Source organism: Oncorhynchus nerka, linkage group LG24 (assembly GCF_034236695.1).
Source record: "Oncorhynchus nerka isolate Pitt River linkage group LG24, Oner_Uvic_2.0, whole genome shotgun sequence".
In the NCBI taxonomy this organism is placed as follows: domain Eukaryota; kingdom Metazoa; phylum Chordata; class Actinopteri; order Salmoniformes; family Salmonidae; genus Oncorhynchus; species Oncorhynchus nerka.
The window spans coordinates 6,889,565-6,911,659 of NC_088419.1; the positions used below are offsets into that span (position 1 = coordinate 6,889,565).

At 45.8% G+C, this 22,095-nt stretch overlaps 1 protein-coding gene across 1 annotated transcript in view; it reads left to right on the forward strand.

Annotated features, from left to right (window-relative positions):
* Window positions 1-1,376: 1,376 nt before the first annotated feature.
* LOC115120952 (YLP motif-containing protein 1-like) overlaps window positions 1,377-22,095 on the forward strand; it is a 66,300-nt gene continuing 45,581 nt past the window's right edge. The window contains exons 1-7 of the mRNA XM_065008576.1: window positions 1,377-2,215; window positions 5,469-5,693; window positions 7,775-7,966; window positions 8,432-8,632; window positions 10,034-10,941; window positions 11,140-12,085; window positions 12,481-14,189. Of these exons, the coding sequence (XP_064864648.1) occupies window positions 1,625-2,215; window positions 5,469-5,693; window positions 7,775-7,966; window positions 8,432-8,632; window positions 10,034-10,941; window positions 11,140-12,085; window positions 12,481-14,189 (4,772 nt within the window). The 5' untranslated portion in view covers window positions 1,377-1,624. The remainder of the gene's footprint in view (window positions 2,216-5,468; window positions 5,694-7,774; window positions 7,967-8,431; window positions 8,633-10,033; window positions 10,942-11,139; window positions 12,086-12,480; window positions 14,190-22,095) is intronic.

The following is a 22,095-nucleotide window of genomic DNA, read 5'->3' on the forward strand; positions in this document are numbered from 1 at the left end:
AATGGGCCATTTCTTCTCCAACACCCCTTTAATGTCATCACTAAAATACGAGGTCATTAGGAGATATTAAAACACTGCTGACAAACTCATTAAGGTGAGACATTAAACGGGCGGGGGTTGATTAATCCTCTTTAACGATTATTTTTAAGTGGTTCTGCTTAGAATTAATACAGATTTACTGGTGGAGCTAATTCTAACTGAGGGCAAAACAGTAACACTGGGTGAAGGGTAGGGTGAAAGTCTGTGGCCGTGCCCTCCCCCCCTCCCCCTCCCCTCTCTCTCTGATGAACTTGAAAGGCTCAAGGGGAAAACCAAAAGGATTCCCAAACCGTCACAACGCTCCTATAATTTGTTCATGGTTCAGACTTTTGTGATGGTCATAACAAAATAGGCCTATTATAAAGAAATTCAGGCGTCATGCCCATTGGTGGCAAAGGGGCACATGCCCCCTCAGATTTGTCCTGTTAAATGTTTTGTTGTCGTTTCTCTGTAATACTAATAGCCATGTAGCAATTTTATGAAGTTAGTTTTACCTAGATTTTAGCAGAGATGCAGAGAAGCATATTTATTTTCTTTAAAAAAAATGTTTTTTAAACACAGACAGCTCAAGATGTATACTTAGATATGTAAAAAAATAAACATGTTATTTATTATTACAAAAATAAAATAAAAGTAGAATTAGGCAAATTATTATGGCTCTATATTGCAAGGAAAATAAGTTTTGGGTGTTTGAAAAAAAATCTAAATTCTCCAATTTACGGTCAGGGGAGGGGGCATAGTTGTGCCTGTTGTCATAGATTGAGGACTCATCGCGGATATGGATATTGCCAGAGGCTTTCCACCATTTTAAAGTAGTCAACTGGATGGGGATTCCTATGAGTTTGGCACCACAATCAGCCAATGAAGAAGAAGATAACTGAGGCTTTAAAATGAATATAGCCACAATGTCTTTTATTTATTTATGTTTTGCAAATGTTTCTTACTTTTTAACTCTGCATTGTTGGGAACGGGCTCGTAAGTAAAGCATTTCAATGTGACAAATATAATTGTATTTTATGCCGTCACAGACGATATAACGGCACAGATACAAAGATGCCCATCTCTACCGCCTGTTGTTCACTGTTATCTGCCATCTCATCTGCTAGAATGGTCCCATCTGATCTCGCCTTCCATCTTTGAGGACATATTGCCATTGTTAGTTCGGTCACTTGACTATGTTGTCAATATAATGGACTACTGAAATCTGGCTGTGGCGTATGAGGCTTGTACATTTATAAAGAAATGTCACCCTCTTGTGGAATGGAAAAATAACAATTTGGGCGAACCGGAAATGATGTGTGTAAGACTACATGCCAACCAATCAGCGTTTACGTTTCCCTCCACGACCAGATAGCTTTGTAGCTAAATGATACGGAACCCGAAAACCCACACGAACAACGCATTTAATTTCATTTGTTAGTATTTATTGATACATCAAACGACATCAATAATCAACGTTTGTTTACGGATAACACGCGTGGTAACGTACCTCTATCGAGGATAAAGTAGCTTTAAATTGGTATTTTTAACTGCACCAGATTTATGTGAGGACAAAGGCCTACACATTGCTCGCTGCTTCCAAAGCATGTATCCCTCTTGGGGTAGTAACTATGGTGGTGGTGGTGGTGGTGGTGGCGGCGGCGGCGGCCATCAACCACCTTCGCAGCAGCACTTCGGTGCGCCGAGGGGTCAGTCTCCTCAAGGCGAAGGCTTCGGGGGAGGATTCGGGGGATATGGAGCTGCTACACCCGCAGCTGCACCCGGGTCAACGTTCAACAGCCTGCGGGAGCAGCATCTCCAGCAGATGCAGCAGCTACAACAGCTCCACCAAAAACAGCTCCAATCTGTGCTGCACCACGACAGGAACGTAAATGAAAACCCCTATGGCGGCAGCGGTGGTCCTACGGCCGAGTCGTGGCAAGGCAACTCGGGATATGGGTATGGTTCAACGGGGACCGGTGCCCCTTCCTCATACCAAGAAGAGTATCAGTCCATGCAAGGCCCTTCCCCGTATCAAGATGAGTATCAGTCCATGGAAACCGGGGCGCCAAGCCCACAACTTCAGCCACCGCAGCCCAAAGAGACCCAGCTTCCCCCATCAGAGGAGAACCCACCCCCATCAGAGGCGAACCCACAGGTACCCACTCAGAACAATGGTACACCAGCGACTAAAGAGGTAAACAAGAAATAATCTTTGGCCCCAAAAGAGCAAATTTCCGAGATGGAAACTCGGCTCAGGGAGAACGACTGCCCCCTCTCATTGAAGCCACGGAGTACTGCAGGCATTGTTAACAGAAAACAGGATCCCCATTATAATTTAATAGAAAAATGGCGATCTTCGTGGTCGTTTTATATTTATTTATTTTAAATTAAACGTGTATAATAATAATAACAATTTTCGAAGACAATCATGGTACCAATACTTGTTTCTAATACACGAGATGTATGTCCTTGAACCGATTATTGTAAAATTACACACAAAATAAGTTGTCAAATGTAGTTGCTAATGGCAACCTCCTATACCCCGGTCGGCCTTTAAACTGGGGATGTTATGTCTCCATTAGTGCTGAACAATTAACCAAAATATAGGTTATTTTTCGGTTTTAAAACAACTAATCGACCAATTTTTTTTAAATTCCGTTTTTATTTAGGGTTTTATCTGTGAGCTCAATAAGGATCCAGACTGAACTGTGCGACGTAGCAGGGAGTTGTAGTTTCCAACAAGACAATGTTTTACATAGTTTAGTGTGTGAAACTTGCTAATTAACTACGATGACCATAATCCATTGCACATTTACTTTTCCTGTCCGTGTTTCTTTTATGCAGAGACAGGAATACGCGATCTTGAGGGGATACAGAAAGCAACTGTTGCTTTAGCTGAATATACATGATCAGTGATTGATAGTTTGCATTCAGAGGTCATAAAAGTATGCCTTATTTAATTTGAAGAACTACTAAATAGTGATTTTTGTCAGACAGCAGCTCTATAGAGATGATGACTTTGGAATGAAATAGTCATTCAAATGTAATATACACAACTCAATTATTTATAATTATTTATAATTTATTTAGTGTTGATTACTCTTAATGTTGATCATTTATTATAATTAACGCTCCTTTTCCTTGATCTCCTTCTTGTTATTATTACTATTATTATGATCATTATTATTATAATAATAAGTCATAGCCTACTAATGATAATGACAAGTAGAGCAGCCTTGTATAACCACCACTGAGCTGTAGGCCTCAGACCGCATACTGTTTAATCTTAATACCGCAACCGACTATAGTTTAATACTTATATAGGCTACTGTATCAATCATTCATTTGTTCATGTCATCACACAGCATATGAGTCATTCATGATTTGAAATGCAATCAAGCATTTTAGTTTTAAAATAAAATAAAGCGAGCCTTGAATAATTAGCTTATTAAACTATAAATAAATGGTTACTTTTTTAGAAATGGCATTTTCTCAAATGAATATGATTGTGCGTATTCTTTGCAGTAATAAAGGCTTAACAAACAAAATAACGTTACAACAGACTGGTACGCTTCTAATTTATTTAGTGTTTACATTGTTCCGGTCACAACAATTGTCGTGTAATCTATACCACACCTGTTTGGCAATAATAACAATAATATACACACAGCACCTTCTTTTTCTTGATCTCCAATATTTTCCACAATTAGTCACAAAATGAATATGCCTTGTCAGTATTTTTTAGAATAACCTACAAAGAAATGTTTTTTTGGGGGGGGGGTGGGCAAACTCCAAAAGTCCTCTGATAATATTAGTCTTTTGTGAATCGAGATCCCTGTGGTTTTTTGAGAGAAATTTCTCAGTTTGACAGCTGTTGCTTGCAGTTTGCACAAGAAAACAATAACTGTGATTGGATAAATTGAACTAAGTGCTGCGCATAAACTATATATAAATGGACTACAAGCAGCCTATCGACTTTCAGTGAATGCTTTTGTTCATATGTTTTGTGTGTATGAACGTAATATTACCAAAATGCATCAGTAAAAAAAAAACATTGAGCCTATTTAATGCAACTGTTGCTGTTAATAGATCGCAAAGTGGCAGCATTCAACTGACCTAAAGGTTTGGAAATGATACGATAGCTTTCTCATCCATAGGCTTAAAATGCGTCTCAAGTGCAATTGCTCTGTTTAGCTCACATCTGAAGGCTGGGGGACATTTAGGATGTACTGTGGATCGCTAAAATATCCTACAATCCTGGCTTCTACACCTGCATTGCTTGCTGTTTGGGGTTTTAGGCTGGGTTTCTGTACAGCACTTTGAGATATCAGCTGATGTACGAAGGGCTATATAAATAAATTTGATTTAATGATTATGATCACACTTCCTCAATTCAAATATGATGGCGACACTATATGAACGATGGTTTGGTATGGTTTAGAAACTTGGGAACCAAGCTGGAGTTATCAGTGTGGCCCCATCACCTAGACATGTTGAAATACTGTTTCTTCACACCTAGACATGTTGAAATACTGCATCTTCACACCTAGAATTAAAAACTTGCAGGTCAACTTATTGAAAATAAACTGTCAACTTATTGAAAATAAAATAAGAATTACATGGGGGGCAGTTTGGTGGGGAACTAAAATCGTCTTCTGGAATAACGGACATTCTGGAGCAATAATTACATCACCAACCTAGTAATACTAGTCCATTGTGAAAAGGTCTTTGGTCGCGTGTCACGTAAAGACGGCACGGCTTGAGGGAATAGGGAATATTTTTCCTCAAACAGAAACAGAACTTTTCAGTCAGAAACGTCTGCAACTATGTTGAAGCTTCAGCAACACGGACGATAAACACTGTTGATATTCTGTGGTTCTGTCGCTGCAGCCGGGTGGAGAGAGAGAGAGACAACGGGTTCTACTCACACAGTCACTCGCCGTCTTTAAATAATAATAATTATTATTATTATTATTTACACGGCGCAGATAGTCTGAGACCGGCCGGCCACAATCCAATCGATTGCTGGTCGGACTCCCTCTAGTCATTTGTGTGTCTTAATTATCTAATCAAACAGTGTGCACAAAGCATCAGACGGGCTCAGTGGATATAGTTGATTTGATTAAAACACACCGGATGTGTCTATAGATGAGGGGGAAAAAATACCCGTTGTACATTTTTTTTGACCAATCGATTGGTCGAAAGAACAGAAGGCTATTGGTCGACCAAGGTTTTTGCTGTTGCCGGGGACAGCCCTAGGCCAATGACCATAGGAGTTGACGGAACAGCATAAAGATGCAGCCAAGCTAGTTTCTCACAGTGTTGTGATGAGATCTCGTCTACCTGCACAAGCTGTCATCACGTCTCAAGAGAAGCGCTGTGTCGCTAGAACACCAATGCTAACCAGAATGTCTGGTGTTGATATGATGTTTGTTGTTGTCGTCCAGGACCAGCAGCAGTATTGGTACAAGCAGCATCTCCAGAACTTGCAGAGGCTGAAAGCAGAGAACAAACAGAGCCAGGGTGATGGCTCAGCACCCCCACCTCCCAAACCCCAGCCCCACTCGGCGGCAGCCGCCCCTCCCCCTCCGACAGAACCACCCAAGAACGCCCCTCCACCACCACCTCCAAAAGAGGAGCCCCCACCACCACCTCCACCCGATGACACAAAGGTAAGGAGAAACTTGACTGTTTCACATGTCTGAGATAGACTGTGATTAGTATTGTAGGTGAGCATCTTGGTCTATCATAGACATAGTTACAATTTACAGGATCTCATGAGAATGAGAAGTTTTCAAACATTCCTGTGCAATATCGTCAGAACATATTCCGATGATGAGCTGTAACAATTCAATGATATGCCAGGTATTCACGAATCGGTTTCCCAATGTCATTGGGGGGGGGAAGACAACTAAATGAATATATTGGTTGAACTTTCACCTCTGTCCTTGAAGTGCAGTGTGGAGACAGAAAGATGTGACCTGATGAAGACGTGCCTCTGTGGAAGATCTAAGAACGTAGCCAATAGGCTAACTCAAATGTTTTGTACAGTGCCTTGCGAAAGTATTCGGCCCCCTTGAACTTTGCAACCTTTTGCCACATTTCAGGCTTCAAACATAAAGATATAAAACTGTATTTTTTTGTGAAGAATCAACAACAAGTGGGACACAATCATGAAGTGGAACGACATTTATTCGATATTTCAAACTTTTTTAACAAATCAAAAACTAAAAAATTGGGCGTGCAAAATTATTCAGCCCCCTTAAGTTAATACTTTGTAGGGCCACCTTTTGCTGCGATTACAGCTGTAAGTCGCTTGGGGTATGTCTCTATCAGTTTTGCACATCGAGAGACTGAAATTTTTTCCCATTCCTCCTTGCAAAACAGCTCGAGCTCAGTGAGGTTGGATGGAGAGCATTTGTGAACAGCAGTTTTCAGTTCTTTCCACAGATTCTCGATTGGATTCAGGTCTGGACTTTGACTTGGCCATTCTAACACCTGGATATGTTTATTTTTGAACCATTCCATTGTAGATTTTGCTTTATGTTTTGGATCATTGTCTTGTTGGAAGACAAATCTCCGTCCCAGTCTCAGGTCTTTTGCAGACTCCATCAGGTTTTCTTCCAGAATGGTCCTGTATTTGGCTCCATCCATCTTCCCATCAATTTTAACCATCTTCCCTGTCCCTGCTGAAGAAAAGCAGGCCCAAACCATGATGCTGCCACCACCATGTTTGATAGTGGGGATGGTGTGTTCAGGGTGATGCGCTGTGTTGCTTTTACGCCAAACATAACGTTTTGCATTGTTGCCAAAAAGTTCAATTTTGGTTTCATCTGACCAGAGCACCTTCTTCCACATGTTTGGTGTGTCTCCCAGGTGGCTTGTGGCAAACTTTAAACAACACTTTTTATGGATATCTTTAAGAAATGGCTTTCTTCTTGCCACTCTTCCATAAAGGCCAGATTTGTGCAATATACGACTGATTGTTGTCCCATGGACAGAGTCTCCCACCTCAGCTGTAGATCTCTGCAGTTCATCCAGAGTGATCATGGGCCTCTTGGCTGCATCTCTGATCAGTCTTCTCCTTGTATGAGCTGAAAGTTTAGAGGGACGGCCAGGTCTTGGTAGATTTGCAGTGGTCTGATACTCCTTCCATTTCAATATTATCGCTTGCACAGTGCTCCTTGGGATGTTTAAAGCTTGGGAAATCTTTTTGTATCCAAATCCGGCTTTAAACTTCTTCACAACAGTATCTCGGACCTGCCTGGTGTGTTCCTTGTTCTTCATGATGCTCTCTGCGCTTTTAACGGACCTCTGAGACTATCACAGTACAGGTGCATTTATACGGAGACTTGATTACACACAGGTGGATTGTATTTATCATCATTAGTCATTTAGGTCAACATTGGATCATTCAGAGATCCTCACTGAACTTCTGGAGAGAGTTTGCTGCACTGAAAGTAAAGGGGCTGAATAATTTTGCACGCCCAATTTTTCAGTTTTTGATTTGTTAAAAAAGTTTGAAATATCCAGTAAATGTCGTTCCACTTCATGATTGTGTCCCACTTGTTGTTGATTCTTCACAAAAAAAATACAGTTTTATATCTTTATGTTTGAAGCCTGAAATGTGGCAAAAGGTCGCAAAGTTCAAGGGGGCTGAATACTTTCGCAAGGCACTGTATTTAACAGTGTCTTTGAGATTCCTGCTGTAATAAAAAGGGCTATACAAGTCTAGTATCCTCTCCTCCTGCAGCCTGCCCCCATGACCCAGGACCCAGTAGAGGTGGCCCGGCTGAAGCAGCTCCAGAGTGCAGCGGCCCAGTGGCAGCAGGCCCAGCAGCAGAGAGCGGGCTACCAGTACCAAGCCCTGATGCAGCACCATGCTCAGCTACAGACCATCCTCAACCAGTACCAGCAGTGTATCCAACAACCTGCACAGCTAGAGGTATCTCTATGACATTTGTTTTAAGCCTTTTTTTTTTGTTATTTATTTTTTTACTCACTGAAAATGTTCATGATTCAAGATTCTTCCCCTCCTTTTTTAATTTTAATTTATTTTTTAATATATATATTTTTTTAGAATATAGCTGAAGTTGTGATCAGTTCTGTGCTTACTTCAATACGTTTCATCATTATAGTAATTCACTTTATCTTGCATGGATAAAATACAGTTTGCGTGATTGTAGAACATGTTATCCCAGCATGCTCCTCACAACATGTGTGTTGTCTGTTTGCTGTGTCAGGGGTTATTTTTGAAAGCAAAATTCTAATTTCCTTTCTCGAAAGAGGGACAATTTAAATAAGCCGATTCTATTCTCTGAGATGTCCTTTTCTTTATATCAGGCCTATGCACAAGGCAAATTTCCACATTGTTTGGACAACAGTTTTTCTCAACACCCCCCTCGTGTAGACAATGTCTATGGCCATGCAGCTGAGTCACTATGAGACGCAGCAGAAGCAGTTTGGCCCGGTGTTTGAAGACTGGGGCCGCACCTTCAGCCAATGGCAAGAGCAGTTCCAGTCCTACCCACATAAAGACCAGCTACAGGACTACGAGTTACAGTGGAAACAGTGGCAGGAACAGATGAACTCCACCTCAGCACACCTACAGGTACAACCTGACAAACTCCACCTCAGCACACCTACAGGTACAACCTGACAAACTCCACTTCAGCACACCTACAGGTACAACCTGACAAACCCCACCTCAGCACACCTACAGGTACAACCTGACAAACTCCACCTCAGCACACCTACAGGTACAACCAGACAAACTCCACCTCAGCACACCTACAGGTACAGTACAACCAGACAAACCCCACCTCAGCACACCTACAGGTACAGGTACAACCAGACAAACCCCACCTCAGCACACCTACAGTACAACCAGACAAACTCCACCTCTGTACTGTGTGTGTGTACCTCCCCTTTGCTTCTATGGCCTTTTCAGTAGGATGTAATGGAACAGGATTTAGAACAGGGTTCCCCGACTTGTTCAGTAGGATGTAATGGAACAGGATGTAGAACAGGGTTCCCTGACTTGTTCAGTAGGATGTAATGGAACAGGATGTAGAACAGAGTTCCCTGACTTGTTCAGTAGGATGTAATGGAACAGGATGTAGAACAGGGTTCCCTGACTTGTTCAGTAGGATGTAATGGAACAGGATTTAGAGTAGAACAGGGTTCCCTGACTTGTTCAGTAGGATGTAATGCAACAGGATGTAGAGTAGAACAGGGTTCCCTGACTTGTTCAGTAGGATGTAATGGAACAGGATGTAGAACAGGGTTCCCTGACTTGTTCAGTAGGATGTAATGGAACAGGATGTAGAGTAGAACAAGGTTCCCCGACTTGTTCAGTAGGATGTAATGGAACAGGATGTAGAACAGGGTTCCCTGACTTGTTCAGTAGGATGTAATGGAACAGGATGTAGAGTAGAACAAGGTTCCCCGACTTGTTCAGTAGGATGTAATGGAACAGGATGTAGAACAGGGTTCCCCTGACTTGTTCAGTAGGATGTAATGGAACAGGATGTAGAACAGGGTTCCCCGACTTGTTCAGTAGGATGTAATGGAACAGGATGTAGAATAGAACAGGGTTCCCTGACTTGTTCAGTAGGATGTAATGGAACAGGATGAAGAGTAGAACAGGGTTCCCCGGCTTGTTCAGTAGGATGTAATGGAACAGGATGTAGAACAAGGTTCCCTGACTTGTGGGACGAATTTGGGCCACAGGTGTTATTTTAATTTGGACAACCAATTTTTCTGTACCCCCCCCCAATATGTCTATTGATGGACATAAAATACCAACAAATCAGCTCCAATTGATTTAAATTTAGGAAATCTGTCCTGAAATATTACCTCACCTGAAAGAGGAATATAATGTGATTGGATACAAATGTAAGCAAGGTTTTTATTTTTTTATTTTATATATATATATATATAAATTTATATTTATATATAAATAAAAAAAAATGTATTTTTAAAAGGCGCCTTAAATGTGATTTGATTGCAGGAGAGGGTGACCACCCTGCGAGCCATGCAGCAGCAGTATGGAGGCAGTGGTGGGCAATATGGCGCTGACCAATACAGTAGTAGTGACCGGTATGGTACTGGAGGGTATGGGGACCAGTACAGCCAATATGGTCAGTACCCACACTCTGGACCGGACTCGCAGATTCAACAAGGCCCCATGGTGAGCCCGTCTATGCCGTCCCAGCCAGGTAGCCAGCCCTCGTCCACCTCTGGACCCATGTCCCAGGGCCCTCCTCCAGGGCAGCACGGCCTCTCCAATGCCCAACGCGTGGGAACCTCCACAGGAGAACCGCAGCACGGCCTCTCCAATGCCCAACGCGTGGGAACCTCCACAGGAGAACCGCAGCACGGCCTCTCCACCGGGGCACCAGGGCCCTCCACCAGGGCACCAGGGCAGCACGGCCCCTCCAACGCCCAACGCGTGGGAACCTCCACAGGAGAACCGCAGCACGGCCTCTCCAATGCCCAACGTGTGGGAACCCCCACAGGAGAACCACACCACGGCCCTCCACCGGGGCACCAGGGCCCTCCACCGGGGCACCAGGGCCCTCCACCAGGGCACCAGGGTCCTCCACCCGGGCACCAGGGCCCTCCACCCGGGCACCAGGGCCCTCCACCCGGGCACCAGGGCCCTCCACCCGGGCACCAGGGCCCTCCACCCGGGCACCAGGGCCCTCCACCAGGGCACCAGGGCCCTCCACCCGGGCACCAGGGCCCTCCACCCGGGCACCAGGGCCCTCCACCAGGGCACCAGGGCCCTCAGTCAGAGCAGTACAACCTGTCTGGACCCCCTGGTAGAGGGGCAGGCCCAGGAGGGAGAGGGTTGGCCAGACCACCAGGTCCACAAGGAGGGCAGCCTCCGTCCTACCAAGGCCCCAGAGGATCAAGGTAACTTGTGTATTCACAACATAATGTTATTAACCCCCCCCTACCCTCTTTACCAGGTCTCCCTTTGGGAGAGATTTTGTTTGTACCTGAAAGTGACAACTTGGATAAAAACAAATTTTTAAACACAAGGTTAAATCAAACATTGCCATTTTTCATTTACAGGCTGTTCAAACATTCATGTGTTTTCTTTCCACCCAGGTTTGACGGTCCGAGAGGGAACGGCCCGCGGTTTGACCAGCAGCAGTCCGGTCAACAGCAGAGGTTCAACGCTCCACCGGGTCCCAGGTACAACCAGCAGCACCCAAGGTTTGATCAGCTTGGCCCCAGAGGACCAGGGCCTCGGTTCGGACAGCAGGGACCCCACTTCGACCACCCCCCGAGACAGAGCCCCCCAGCTCGCTTTGAAAGGCCCCCTGGTCCCTCAGCACCTTATATAGGCCCACAGCCTAAACCAGACACGGGCAAAGACACCAAACTACCTCAGGGTAAGACTGAGATGCCAGCAGGCTCCAAGCCTCCTGGTATTAAACCTACTGGGCCAGCTAAACCAGTAGCAGTCAGTACAACTAAGCAAGGTGCATTGGCAGAACCAGGGGATATGTCAGAGGACATGTTGGAGTCCCTTGGGAGCTTCTTCGTCCAAAACGACCCCATCCCTCAGACGAAAGCAGAGGCTGATGCTGCTGCTGCTGCTGCTAGTAAGGACTCCAAAAAGGAAGAGGTGACCCTCCCTGCTGCTGCCGGTGCCAAGCACCCCCCTTCTGTAACCCCAGAAACCGCTTCCCCTGCCAAGAACGCTCTCAAATCAGGTGGACTGGCCGGGCCGTTGAAGACCAACGTCAGTAACAACAACGGGCCTCCGGGACCGCAGGGGCCTAAGTCTCACGGACCGGAGCCGCCGAAGACCGACACAATGACCAACCAACCCGCTGGTCTTCTGGGGCTCATGGGCCGTGGTAGAGGGGGACGTGGCCAGCCTCTATGGCCTGTAAGAGGGGAGGAGGACGGAGGTAGAGGAAGAGGGGAGGCGGACGGAGGGATGAGGGGAGGGAGAGGACGAGGAGAGGCGGACGGAGGGATGAGGGGAGGGAGAGGACGAGGGGAGGCGGATGGAGGGATGAGGGGATTGAGAGGACGAGGAGAGGCGGACGGAGGGATGAGGAGGGAGAGGACGAGGAGAGGCGGACGGAGGGATGAGGGGAGGGAGAGGACGAGGAGAGGCGGACGGAGGGATGAGGGGAGGGAGAGGACGAGGAGAGGCGGACGGAGGGATGAGGGGAGGACGAGGAGAGGCGGACGGAGGGATGAGGGGAGGAGAGGACGAGGAGAGGTGGACGGAGGGATGAGGGGAGGGAGAGGACTAGGAGAGGCGGACGGAGGGATGAGGGGAGGGAGAGGACTAGGAGAGGCGGACGGAGGGATGAGGGGAGGGAGAGGACGAGGAGAGGCGGACGGAGGATGAGGGGAGGGAGAGGACGAGGGGAGGCGGACGGAGGGATGAGGGGAGGGGACGGAGGGATGAGGGGAGGGCGAGGGGAGGCGGACGGCGGGATGAGGGGAGGGAGAGGGCGAGGGGAGGCAGGTGGAGGGATGCGAGGTGGTCTATGGGGACGTGGAGGGAAACAGTCGGGTATCCCAGACTTCAGTACCAACACTATCCCTCTGGGAGGTGGGAGGACGGACGACGACATGGAGGGGGTTCCTTATGACTACAGACCTCCACATGAAGAGATGCGATCACAACATGGAGGACCAGAGGAGGACTGGCAGGACTGGCAGCAGGACCCTTCCCTGGAGAAACCTGAAGGTCCTCCTCTGCCTGAAGAGGAGATGTGGGTCCCTGAAGAGCACTACTACCCTCCAGAGGACTACTACGAAGACCCAGGGAGAGGAGGTCCCCCTATGGGGAGAGGAGAGCCTGTAGATGGGCACCACTGGGAGGAAGCAGACCCCCCACATCCAAAGTACTGGGGAGAGGAAGGAGATCCCTACTGGATGGACCGGAGGCCCCCTCCTCATGGCATGAGAGGAGGCCCCCGAGCCCTGTTCCCCCCTGGGCGTGGTCGCCCCCCACGAGGCAGGCCCGGCTTCATGCACCAGGGTGGTCCCAGACGCCCCCTTCCTCCTCCTCCTCACGGAGCCATGGACCCCCATGAACCTCTCGGATCCCCCATGGGGCCTGACGATGACATGGACCCTCTGGGACCCCCGCTGCATCGGGACTACAACCCCAGAGGGCCCATACACCACGATATGATGGAGCGAGATATGAGGGGACGGCCTCCTCCACCTAGAGAGATGATGGACAGAGATCTGATGGGGCCTGGTGGTCATCCTCCATATCACGACATGGAGATGGACCCTGGCTGGCCCCCGGGCCCCGGACGACCCCCCCACCTCGGCAGAGACGGGCCGAGAGGTCCCCCTCCGCCTCCCCATGAGATGATGGAGCGGGGAGGGATGAGGAGGCGTCCGTTGGGATCTCGGGGCGCCCCAATGGGCCGGGGCGTGATGCGGCACCCACCTCGCTTACTCGACGACTTGGAGGGGTACCCCCATGAGGGGTATGGGGAGGGGTTTGGTGGTCCCGGTGATGATGGGTATGGAAGAACGCTGCCGCCACGTGACTGGCCGGACCACCCCTCACATGAGTACGACTGTGAGGAGGAGTATTATCCCCAGGAGCCTCCTCGTGTTGGGGTGTGGGACAGGGAGAGAGGAGGACCACTACCGGAGAGGGACTATTCTCCCTACCCTTCCCGCGGTCCTCCACCTCCCCCAGACCGTTTCAGAGATGACGAGTGGAACGATGAGAGAGACCGAGACCGTCCTCCATACTCCTACGAGGGAGACAGAGAACGTCCTCCATACCCCTACGAGGGTGAAGAGCGTGGAAGAGGAGGAGAGCTTCGAAGTCGAGACTTCCCGGATGACCCTTCGTACAGGCACGATGAACGCCCCTACCCATCCCCTGCTGAATGGGAGAGACCCAGACCACCCCTTCCAGAGAGAAACTACCCCCCAGATTTTGAGGACCATAGGCCGCATTACGACGGGCGACCCGAGCCCTCTAGATCAGATCAAGGTCTCCCTCCATCCACCCTTTCTCAGGCCTCTGCTCCTCCCAGTACTGGACCAGACAGTTCTCAGGAACCAGCCTCACAGGGAACTGGACCGGGCATACTGGCTCTGTCACAACGACAACATGAGATCATCCTGAAAGCTGCCCAGGAGCTGAAGCTTATCAGGTAAATTATAGAGACTCACTGTTTTTCCCCCTAAGATAGAAACTGTCTTTGGGTCTTTCCGTATACCTATAATATGTATATATATATACAGTACCAGTTAAAAGTTTGGACACACCTACTCATTCCAGGGTTTTTCTACATTGTAGAATAATAGTGAAGACATCAAAACTATGAAAATTAGCCATATGGAATCATGTAGTAAACCAAAAACATGTTAAACAAATCAAAATATATTTTTATATTTTAGATTCTTCAAAGTAGCCACCATTTGCCTTGATGACAGCTATTGACATTCTCTTGGCATTCTCTCAACCAGCTTCAAATCAAATTGTATTTGTCACATGCGCCGAATACAACAGGTGAAATGTTTACTTACAAGCCCTTAATGCAATTCCAGAAATGGAGTTAAGAAAATAATGACTAAATAAACTAAAGTAAGAAAAAAAAAAAGTAACAAGAAAATTACATAACAATAACGAGGCTATATACATACTGAGTCAATGTGGAGGCTATATACAGGGTATTACAGTACAGAGTCAATGTGGAGGCTATATACAGGGTATTACAGTACAGAGTCAATGTGGAGGCTATATACAGGGTATTACGGTACAGAGTCAATGTGGAGGTTATATACAGGGTATTACGGTACAGAGTCAATGTGGAGGCTATATACAGGGTATTACGGTACAGAGTCAATGTGGAGGCTATATACAGGGGGTACTGGTACAGAGTCAATGTGGAGGCTATATACAGGGTATTACAGTACAGAGTCAATGTGGAGGCTATATACAGGGTATTACAGTACAGAGTCAATGTGGAGGCTATATACAGGGTATTACAGTACAGAGTCAATGTGGAGGCTATATACAGGGTATTACAGTACAGAGTCAATGTGGAGGCTATATACAGGGTATTACGGTACTGAGTCAATGTGGAGGCTATATACAGGGTATTACAGTACAGAGTCAATGTGGAGGCTATATACAGGGTATTACAGTACAGAGTCAATGTGGAGGCTATATACAGGGTATTACGGTACAGAGTCAATGTGGAGGCTATATACAGGGTATTACAGTACAGAGTCAATGTGGAGGCTATATACAGGGTATTACGGTACAGAGTCAATGTGGAGGCTATATACAGGGTGTTATGGTACAGAGTCCATGTAGAGGCTATATACAGGGTATTACGGTACTGAGTCAATGTAGAGGCTATATACAGGGTATTACAGTACAGAGTCAATGTGGAGGATATACAGGGTATTACGGTACTGAGTCAATGTGGAGGCTATATACAGGGTATTACGGTACTGAGTCAATGTAGAGGCTATATACAGGGTATTACGGTACAGAGTCAATGTGGAGGCTATATACAGGGTGTTACGGTACAGAGTCAATGTGGAGGCTATATACAGGGTATTACGGTACAGAGTCAATGTGGAGGCTATATACAGGGTATTATGGTACAGAGTCAATGTGGAGGCTATATACAGGGTATTACGGTACAGAGTCAATGTGGAGGCTATATACAGGGTATTACAGTACAGAGTCAATGTGGAGGTTATATACAGGGTATTACAGTACAGAGTCAATGTGGAGGCTATATACAGGGTGTTACAGTACAGAGTCAATGTGGAGGCTATATACAGGGTATTACAGTACAGAGTCAATGTGGAGGCTATATACAGGGTATTACAGTACAGAGTCAATGTGGAGGCTATATACAGGGTATTACGGTACAGAGTCAATGTGGAGGCTATATACAGGGTATTACGGTACAGAGTCAATGTGGAGGCTATATACAGGGTATTACGGTACAGAGTCAATGTGGAGGCTATATACAGGGTATTACGGTACAGAGTCAATGTGGAGGCTATATACAGGGTATTACAGTACAGAGTCAATGTGGAGGCTATATACAGGGTATACAATGTGGAGGGGTACGGTACTGAGTCAATGTGGAGGCTATATACAGGGTATTACGGTACTGAGTCAGTGTGGAGGCTATATACAGGGGGTACAGACAATGTGGAGGCTATATACAGGGTACAGAGTCAATGTGGAGGCTATATACAGGGTATTACGGTACAGAGTCAATGTGGAGGCTATATACAGGGTATTACGGTACAGAGTCAATGTAGAGGCTATATACAGGGTATTACGGTACAGAGTCAATGTGGAGGCTATATACAGGGTATTATGGTACAGAGTCAATGTGGAGGCTATATACAGGGTATTACGGTACAGAGTCCATGTAGAGGCTATATACAGGGTATTACGGTACAGAGTCAATGTAGAGGCTATATACAGGGTATTACGGTACAGAGTCAATGTGGAGGCTATATACAGGGGGTACCGGTACAGAGTCAATGTGGAGGCTATATACAGGGTATTACAGTACAGAGTCAATGTGGAGGCTATATACAGGGTATTACAGTACAGAGTCAATGTGGAGGCTATATACAGGGTATTACGGTACAGAGTCAATGTGGAGGCTATATACAGGGTGTTATGGTACAGAGTCCATGTAGAGGCTATATACAGGGTATTACGGTACTGAGTCAATGTAGAGGCTATATACAGGGTATTACAGTACAGAGTCAATGTGGAGGATATACAGGGTATTACGGTACTGAGTCAATGTGGAGGCTATATACAGGGTATTACGGTACTGAGTCAATGTAGAGGCTATATACAGGGTATTACGGTACAGAGTCAATGTGGAGGCTATATACAGGGTGTTACGGTACAGAGTCAATGTGGAGGCTATATACAGGGTATTACGGTACAGAGTCAATGTGGAGGCTATATACAGGGTATTATGGTACAGAGTCAATGTGGAGGCTATATACAGGGTATTACGGTACAGAGTCAATGTGGAGGCTATATACAGGGTATTACGGTACAGAGTCAATGTGGAGGTTATATACAGGGTATTACAGTACAGAGTCAATGTGGAGGCTATATACAGGGTGTTACAGTACAGAGTCAATGTGGAGGCTATATACAGGGTATTACAGTACAGAGTCAATGTGGAGGCTATATACAGGGTATTACAGTACAGAGTCAATGTGGAGGCTATATACAGGGTATTACGGTACAGAGTCAATGTGGAGGCTATATACAGGGTATTACAGTACAGAGTCAATGTGGAGGCTATATACAGGGTATTACGGTACAGAGTCAATGTGGAGGCTATATACAGGGTATTACGGTACAGAGTCAATGTGGAGGCTATATACAGGGTATTACAGTACAGAGTCAATGTGGAGGCTATATACAGGGTATTACGGTACTGAGTCAATGTGGAGGCTATATACAGGGTATTACGGTACTGAGTCAGTGTGGAGGCTATATACAGGGGGTACCGGTACAGAGTCAATGTGGAGGCTATATACAGGGTATTACGGTACAGAGTCAATGTGGAGGCTATATACAGGGTATTACGGTACAGAGTCAATGTAGAGGCTATATACAGGGTATTACGGTACAGAGTCAATGTGGAGGCTATATACAGGGTATTATGGTACAGAGTCAATGTGGAGGCTATATACAGGGTATTACGGTACAGAGTCAATAACGAGGCTACATACATACTGAGTCAATTGACTGAGTAGCAGCAGTGTAAAAAAGGGGGGTCAATGTAAAAAGTCTGTGTGGCTATTTGATTAATTGTTCAGCATTCTTATGGCTTGGAGGTAGACGTCTGTTAAGGAACCTTTGGGTCCTAGACTTGGCGTTCCGGTACCGCTTGCCGTGCGGTAGCAGAGAGACTTGGAGGACTGGAGTCTTTGACGATTTTTAGGTTCTTCCTCTGACACCACCTATTATTTCGGTCCTGGAAGCTTGGCTCCAGTGATGTAGTGGGCCGTACGCACTACCCTCTGTAGCGCCTTACGGTCAAATGCCGAGCAGTTGCCATACCAGGCGGTGATGCAACTGGTCAGGATGCTCTTGATGGCGCTGCCAGGTCTCTGACCTCCTTCCTATCGGCTCTCTCATCATTCTCAGAGATCAGGCCTACTACCACTGTTGTCGTCTGCAAACTTAATAATGGTGTTGGAGTCATGGGTGAACAAGGGAGTACAGGAGGGAACTAAGCACGCATCCCTGGGGGCCCCCGGTGTTGAGGATCAGTGTGGCAGATGTGTTGTTGCCTACTCTTACAACCTGGGGGTGGCCCGTCAGGAAGTTCAGGATCCAGCTGCAGAGGAAGGTGTTTAGTCCCAGGGTCCTTTGTAACAGGAATAAGATAATACAAAACGGTTCCTTATTTCACTGAAAGAATAAACGTCTTGTTTTCGAGATGATAAGCAGGCTCGGCTCATAAGCATTTACATTTACATTTAAGTCATTGCATTCATTCAAACAAGACTTTCGTGCGTTTTGCCAGCAGCGCTGCTGTTTATGACTTCAAGCCTATCAACTCCCGAGATTAGGCTCATGTAACCGATGTGAAATGGCTAGGCTAGCGCACTAATAGCGTTTCAAACGTCACTCGCTCTGAGACTTGGAGTAATTGTCCCCCTTGCTCTGCAAGGGCCGCGGCTTTTGTGGAGCGATGGGCAACGCTGCTTCGAGGGTGGCTGTTGTCGATGTGTTCCTGGTTCGAGCCCAGGTAGCGGCGAGGAGAGGGACGGAAGCTATACGGTTACACTGGCAATACTAAAGTGCCTATAAGAACATCCAATAGTCAAAGGTTAATGAAATATAAATGGTAGAGAGAGAAATAGTCCTATAATTCCTATAACTACAACCTAAAACTTCTTACCTGGGAATATTGAAGACTCATGCATGTTAAAAGGAACCACCAGCTTTCATATGTTCGGACGATTTTAAATAAAGATTTAAAAATATATATTTGTAATAATGACTATTACAACAATACTGAATTAACACTTATTTTAACTTAATATAATACATCAATAAAATCAATTTAGCCTCAAATAAATAATGAAACATGTTCAATTTGGTTTAAATAACGCAAAAACAAAGTGTTGGAGAAGAAAGTAAAAGTGCAATATGTGCCATGTAAGAGAGCTAACGTTTAAGTTCCTTGCTCAGAACATGAGAACATATGAAAGCTGGTGGTTCCTTTTAACATGTCTTCAATAATCCCAGGTAAGAAGTTTTAGGTTGTAGGAATTATAGGACTATTTCCCTCTATACCATTTGTATTTCATTAACCTTTGACTATTGGATGTTCTTAGTATTGCCAGTGTAACAGTATAGCTTCTGTCCCTCTCCTCACTCCTCCCTGGGCTCGAACCAGGAACACAAAGACAACAGCCACCCTCGAAGCAGCGTTACCCATGCAGAACAAGGGGAAAAACCACTCCCAAGTCTCAGAGCGAGTGACGTTTGAAATGCTATTAGCGCGCACCCCGCTAACTAGCTAGCCACAATCCGGAAACTATCATCTCAAAAACAAGACGTTTATTCTTTCAGTGAAATACGGAACCGTTCCGTATTTTATCTAACGGGTGGCATCCATAAGTCTAAATATTCTTGTTCCATTGCACAACCTTCAAATTGGGCGGCCCAAACTGTTGCATATACACTGACTCTGCGTGCAATGAACGCAAGAGAAGTGACACAATTTCACCTGGTTAATATTGCCTGCTAACCTGTATTTCTTTTAGCTAAATATGCAGGTTTAAAACTATATACTTCTGTGTATTGATTTTAAAAAGGCATTGATGTTTATGGTTAGGTACACTTTGGAGCAACGATACGCACCGCATCGATTATATGCAACATAATACAAGATAAACTAGTAATATAGTAGTTAACTAGTGATTATGATTGATTGTTTTTTATAAGACAAGTTTAATGCTAGCTAGCAACTTACCTTGGCTTACTGCATTCGCGTAACAGGCCGCCTCCTCGTGGAGTGCAATGGAATCAGGTGGTTAGAGCGTTGGACTAGTTAACTGTAAGGTTGCAAGATTGAATCCCCCGAGCTGACAAGGTGAAAATCTGTCGTTCTGCCCCTGAACAAGGCAGTTAACCTACCGTTCCTAGGCCGTCATTGAAAATAAGAATGTGTTCTTAACTGACTTGCCTAGTTAAATAAAGATTAAATAAAGGTGTAAAAAATATATTTTAAAAATCGGCCAAATCGGTGTCAAAAAATACAGATTTACGATTGTTATGAAAACTTGAAATCGGCCCTAATTAATCGTCCATTCCGATTAATCGGTTGACCCCTAGTGTCTAGGGTTTCCGGGAAGATGTTGTGAGCCATGACCAGCCTTTCAAAGCACTTCATGGCTACCGACGTGAGGGGCGGTAATCATTTAGGCAGGTTACCTTCGCATTCTTTTGAAAATGTCAGTGAAGACACTTGATGGGTGGTCCACGCATGCTTTGAGTACACATCATGGTAATCTGCCTGTGAATGTTGACCTTTTTAAAGGTTTTGCTCACATCGTCTACGGAGAGCGTGATCACACAGTCGTCTGGAACAGCTGGTGCTCTCATGCATGCTTCAGTGTTGCTTGCCTCGAGGAGGAGGTGTAATGGTGTGGGGATACTTTGCTGGTGACTCTGTCTGTGATTTATGTAGAATACAAGGCACACTTAACCAGCATGGCTACCACAGAATTCTACAGTGATACGCCATCCCATCTGGTTTGTGCTTAGTGGGACTAGCATTTGTTTTTCCACAGGACAACGACCCAATAAACCTCTAGGCTGTGTAAGGGCTATATAACCAAGAAGGAGAGTGATGGAGTGCTGCATCAGATGACCTGGCCTTCACAATCACCTGACCTCAACCCAATTGAGATGGTTTGGGATGAGTTGGACTGCAGAGTGAAGAAAAAGCAGCCAACAGGTGCTCAACATAATGTTGGAACCCCTTCCAAAACTGTTGGAAAAGCATTCCTCATGAAGCTGGTTGAGAGAATACCAAGGGTGTGCAAAGCTGCCATCAAGGCAGAGTGTGGCTACAATGAAGAATCTCATCTCAAATATATTTTGATTTGTTTAACACCTTTTGGGTTACTACCATTAAAATTATAGACGGATCATTTCTTTGTCAAACGGCAAACGTACAAAATCAGCAGGGGATCAAATACTTTTTTCCCCTCACTGTATACACACACACATTTATTATTTCGGTTAAGAAAACAATTTAAAAATCCCTGGCCAAACCCTCCCCTAACCTGGTTTGACGCTGGGCCTGTTGTGTGCGGCCCTATGGGACTCCCGATCACGGCCGTTTGTGATACAGCCTGCGATCAAACCCGGGTCTGTAGTGACTCTTCTAGAGAGAGAGCAATGCAATGCAATGCTGTGACTTAGACCGCTGTGTCACTCGGGAGCAAAATATTGAGTTGAACCACCCCCTTTTGTCCCCAGAAACGCCTCAAATTCTTCGGGGCATGGACTCTACAAGGTGTCGAAAGCGTTCCACAGGGATGCTGGTCCATGTTGACTCCAATGCTTCCCACAGTTCTGTCGAGTTTGCTGGATGTTCTTTGGGTGATAGACCATCCTTGATGCACACGAGAAACTGTTGAGCGTGAAAAACCCAGCAGTGTTACAATTCTTGACACAAACCGGTACGCCTGGCACCTACTACCAAACCCCGTTCAAAGGCGCTTAAATGTTTTGGCTTTCCCATTCACACTCTGAATGGCACACACACACACAATCAATGTCTCAATTGTGTCAAGGCTTAAAAATCCTTCTTTCACCCGTCTCCTCCCCTTCATCTACATGTCTCCTCCCCTTCATCTACATGTCTCCTCCCCTTCATCTACATGTCTCCTCCCCTTCATCTACATGTCTCCTCCCCTTCATCTACATGTCTCCTCACCTTCATCTACATGTCTCCTCACCTTCATCTACATGTCTCCTTCCCTTCATCTACACTGATTGAAGTGGATTTAACGAATGAC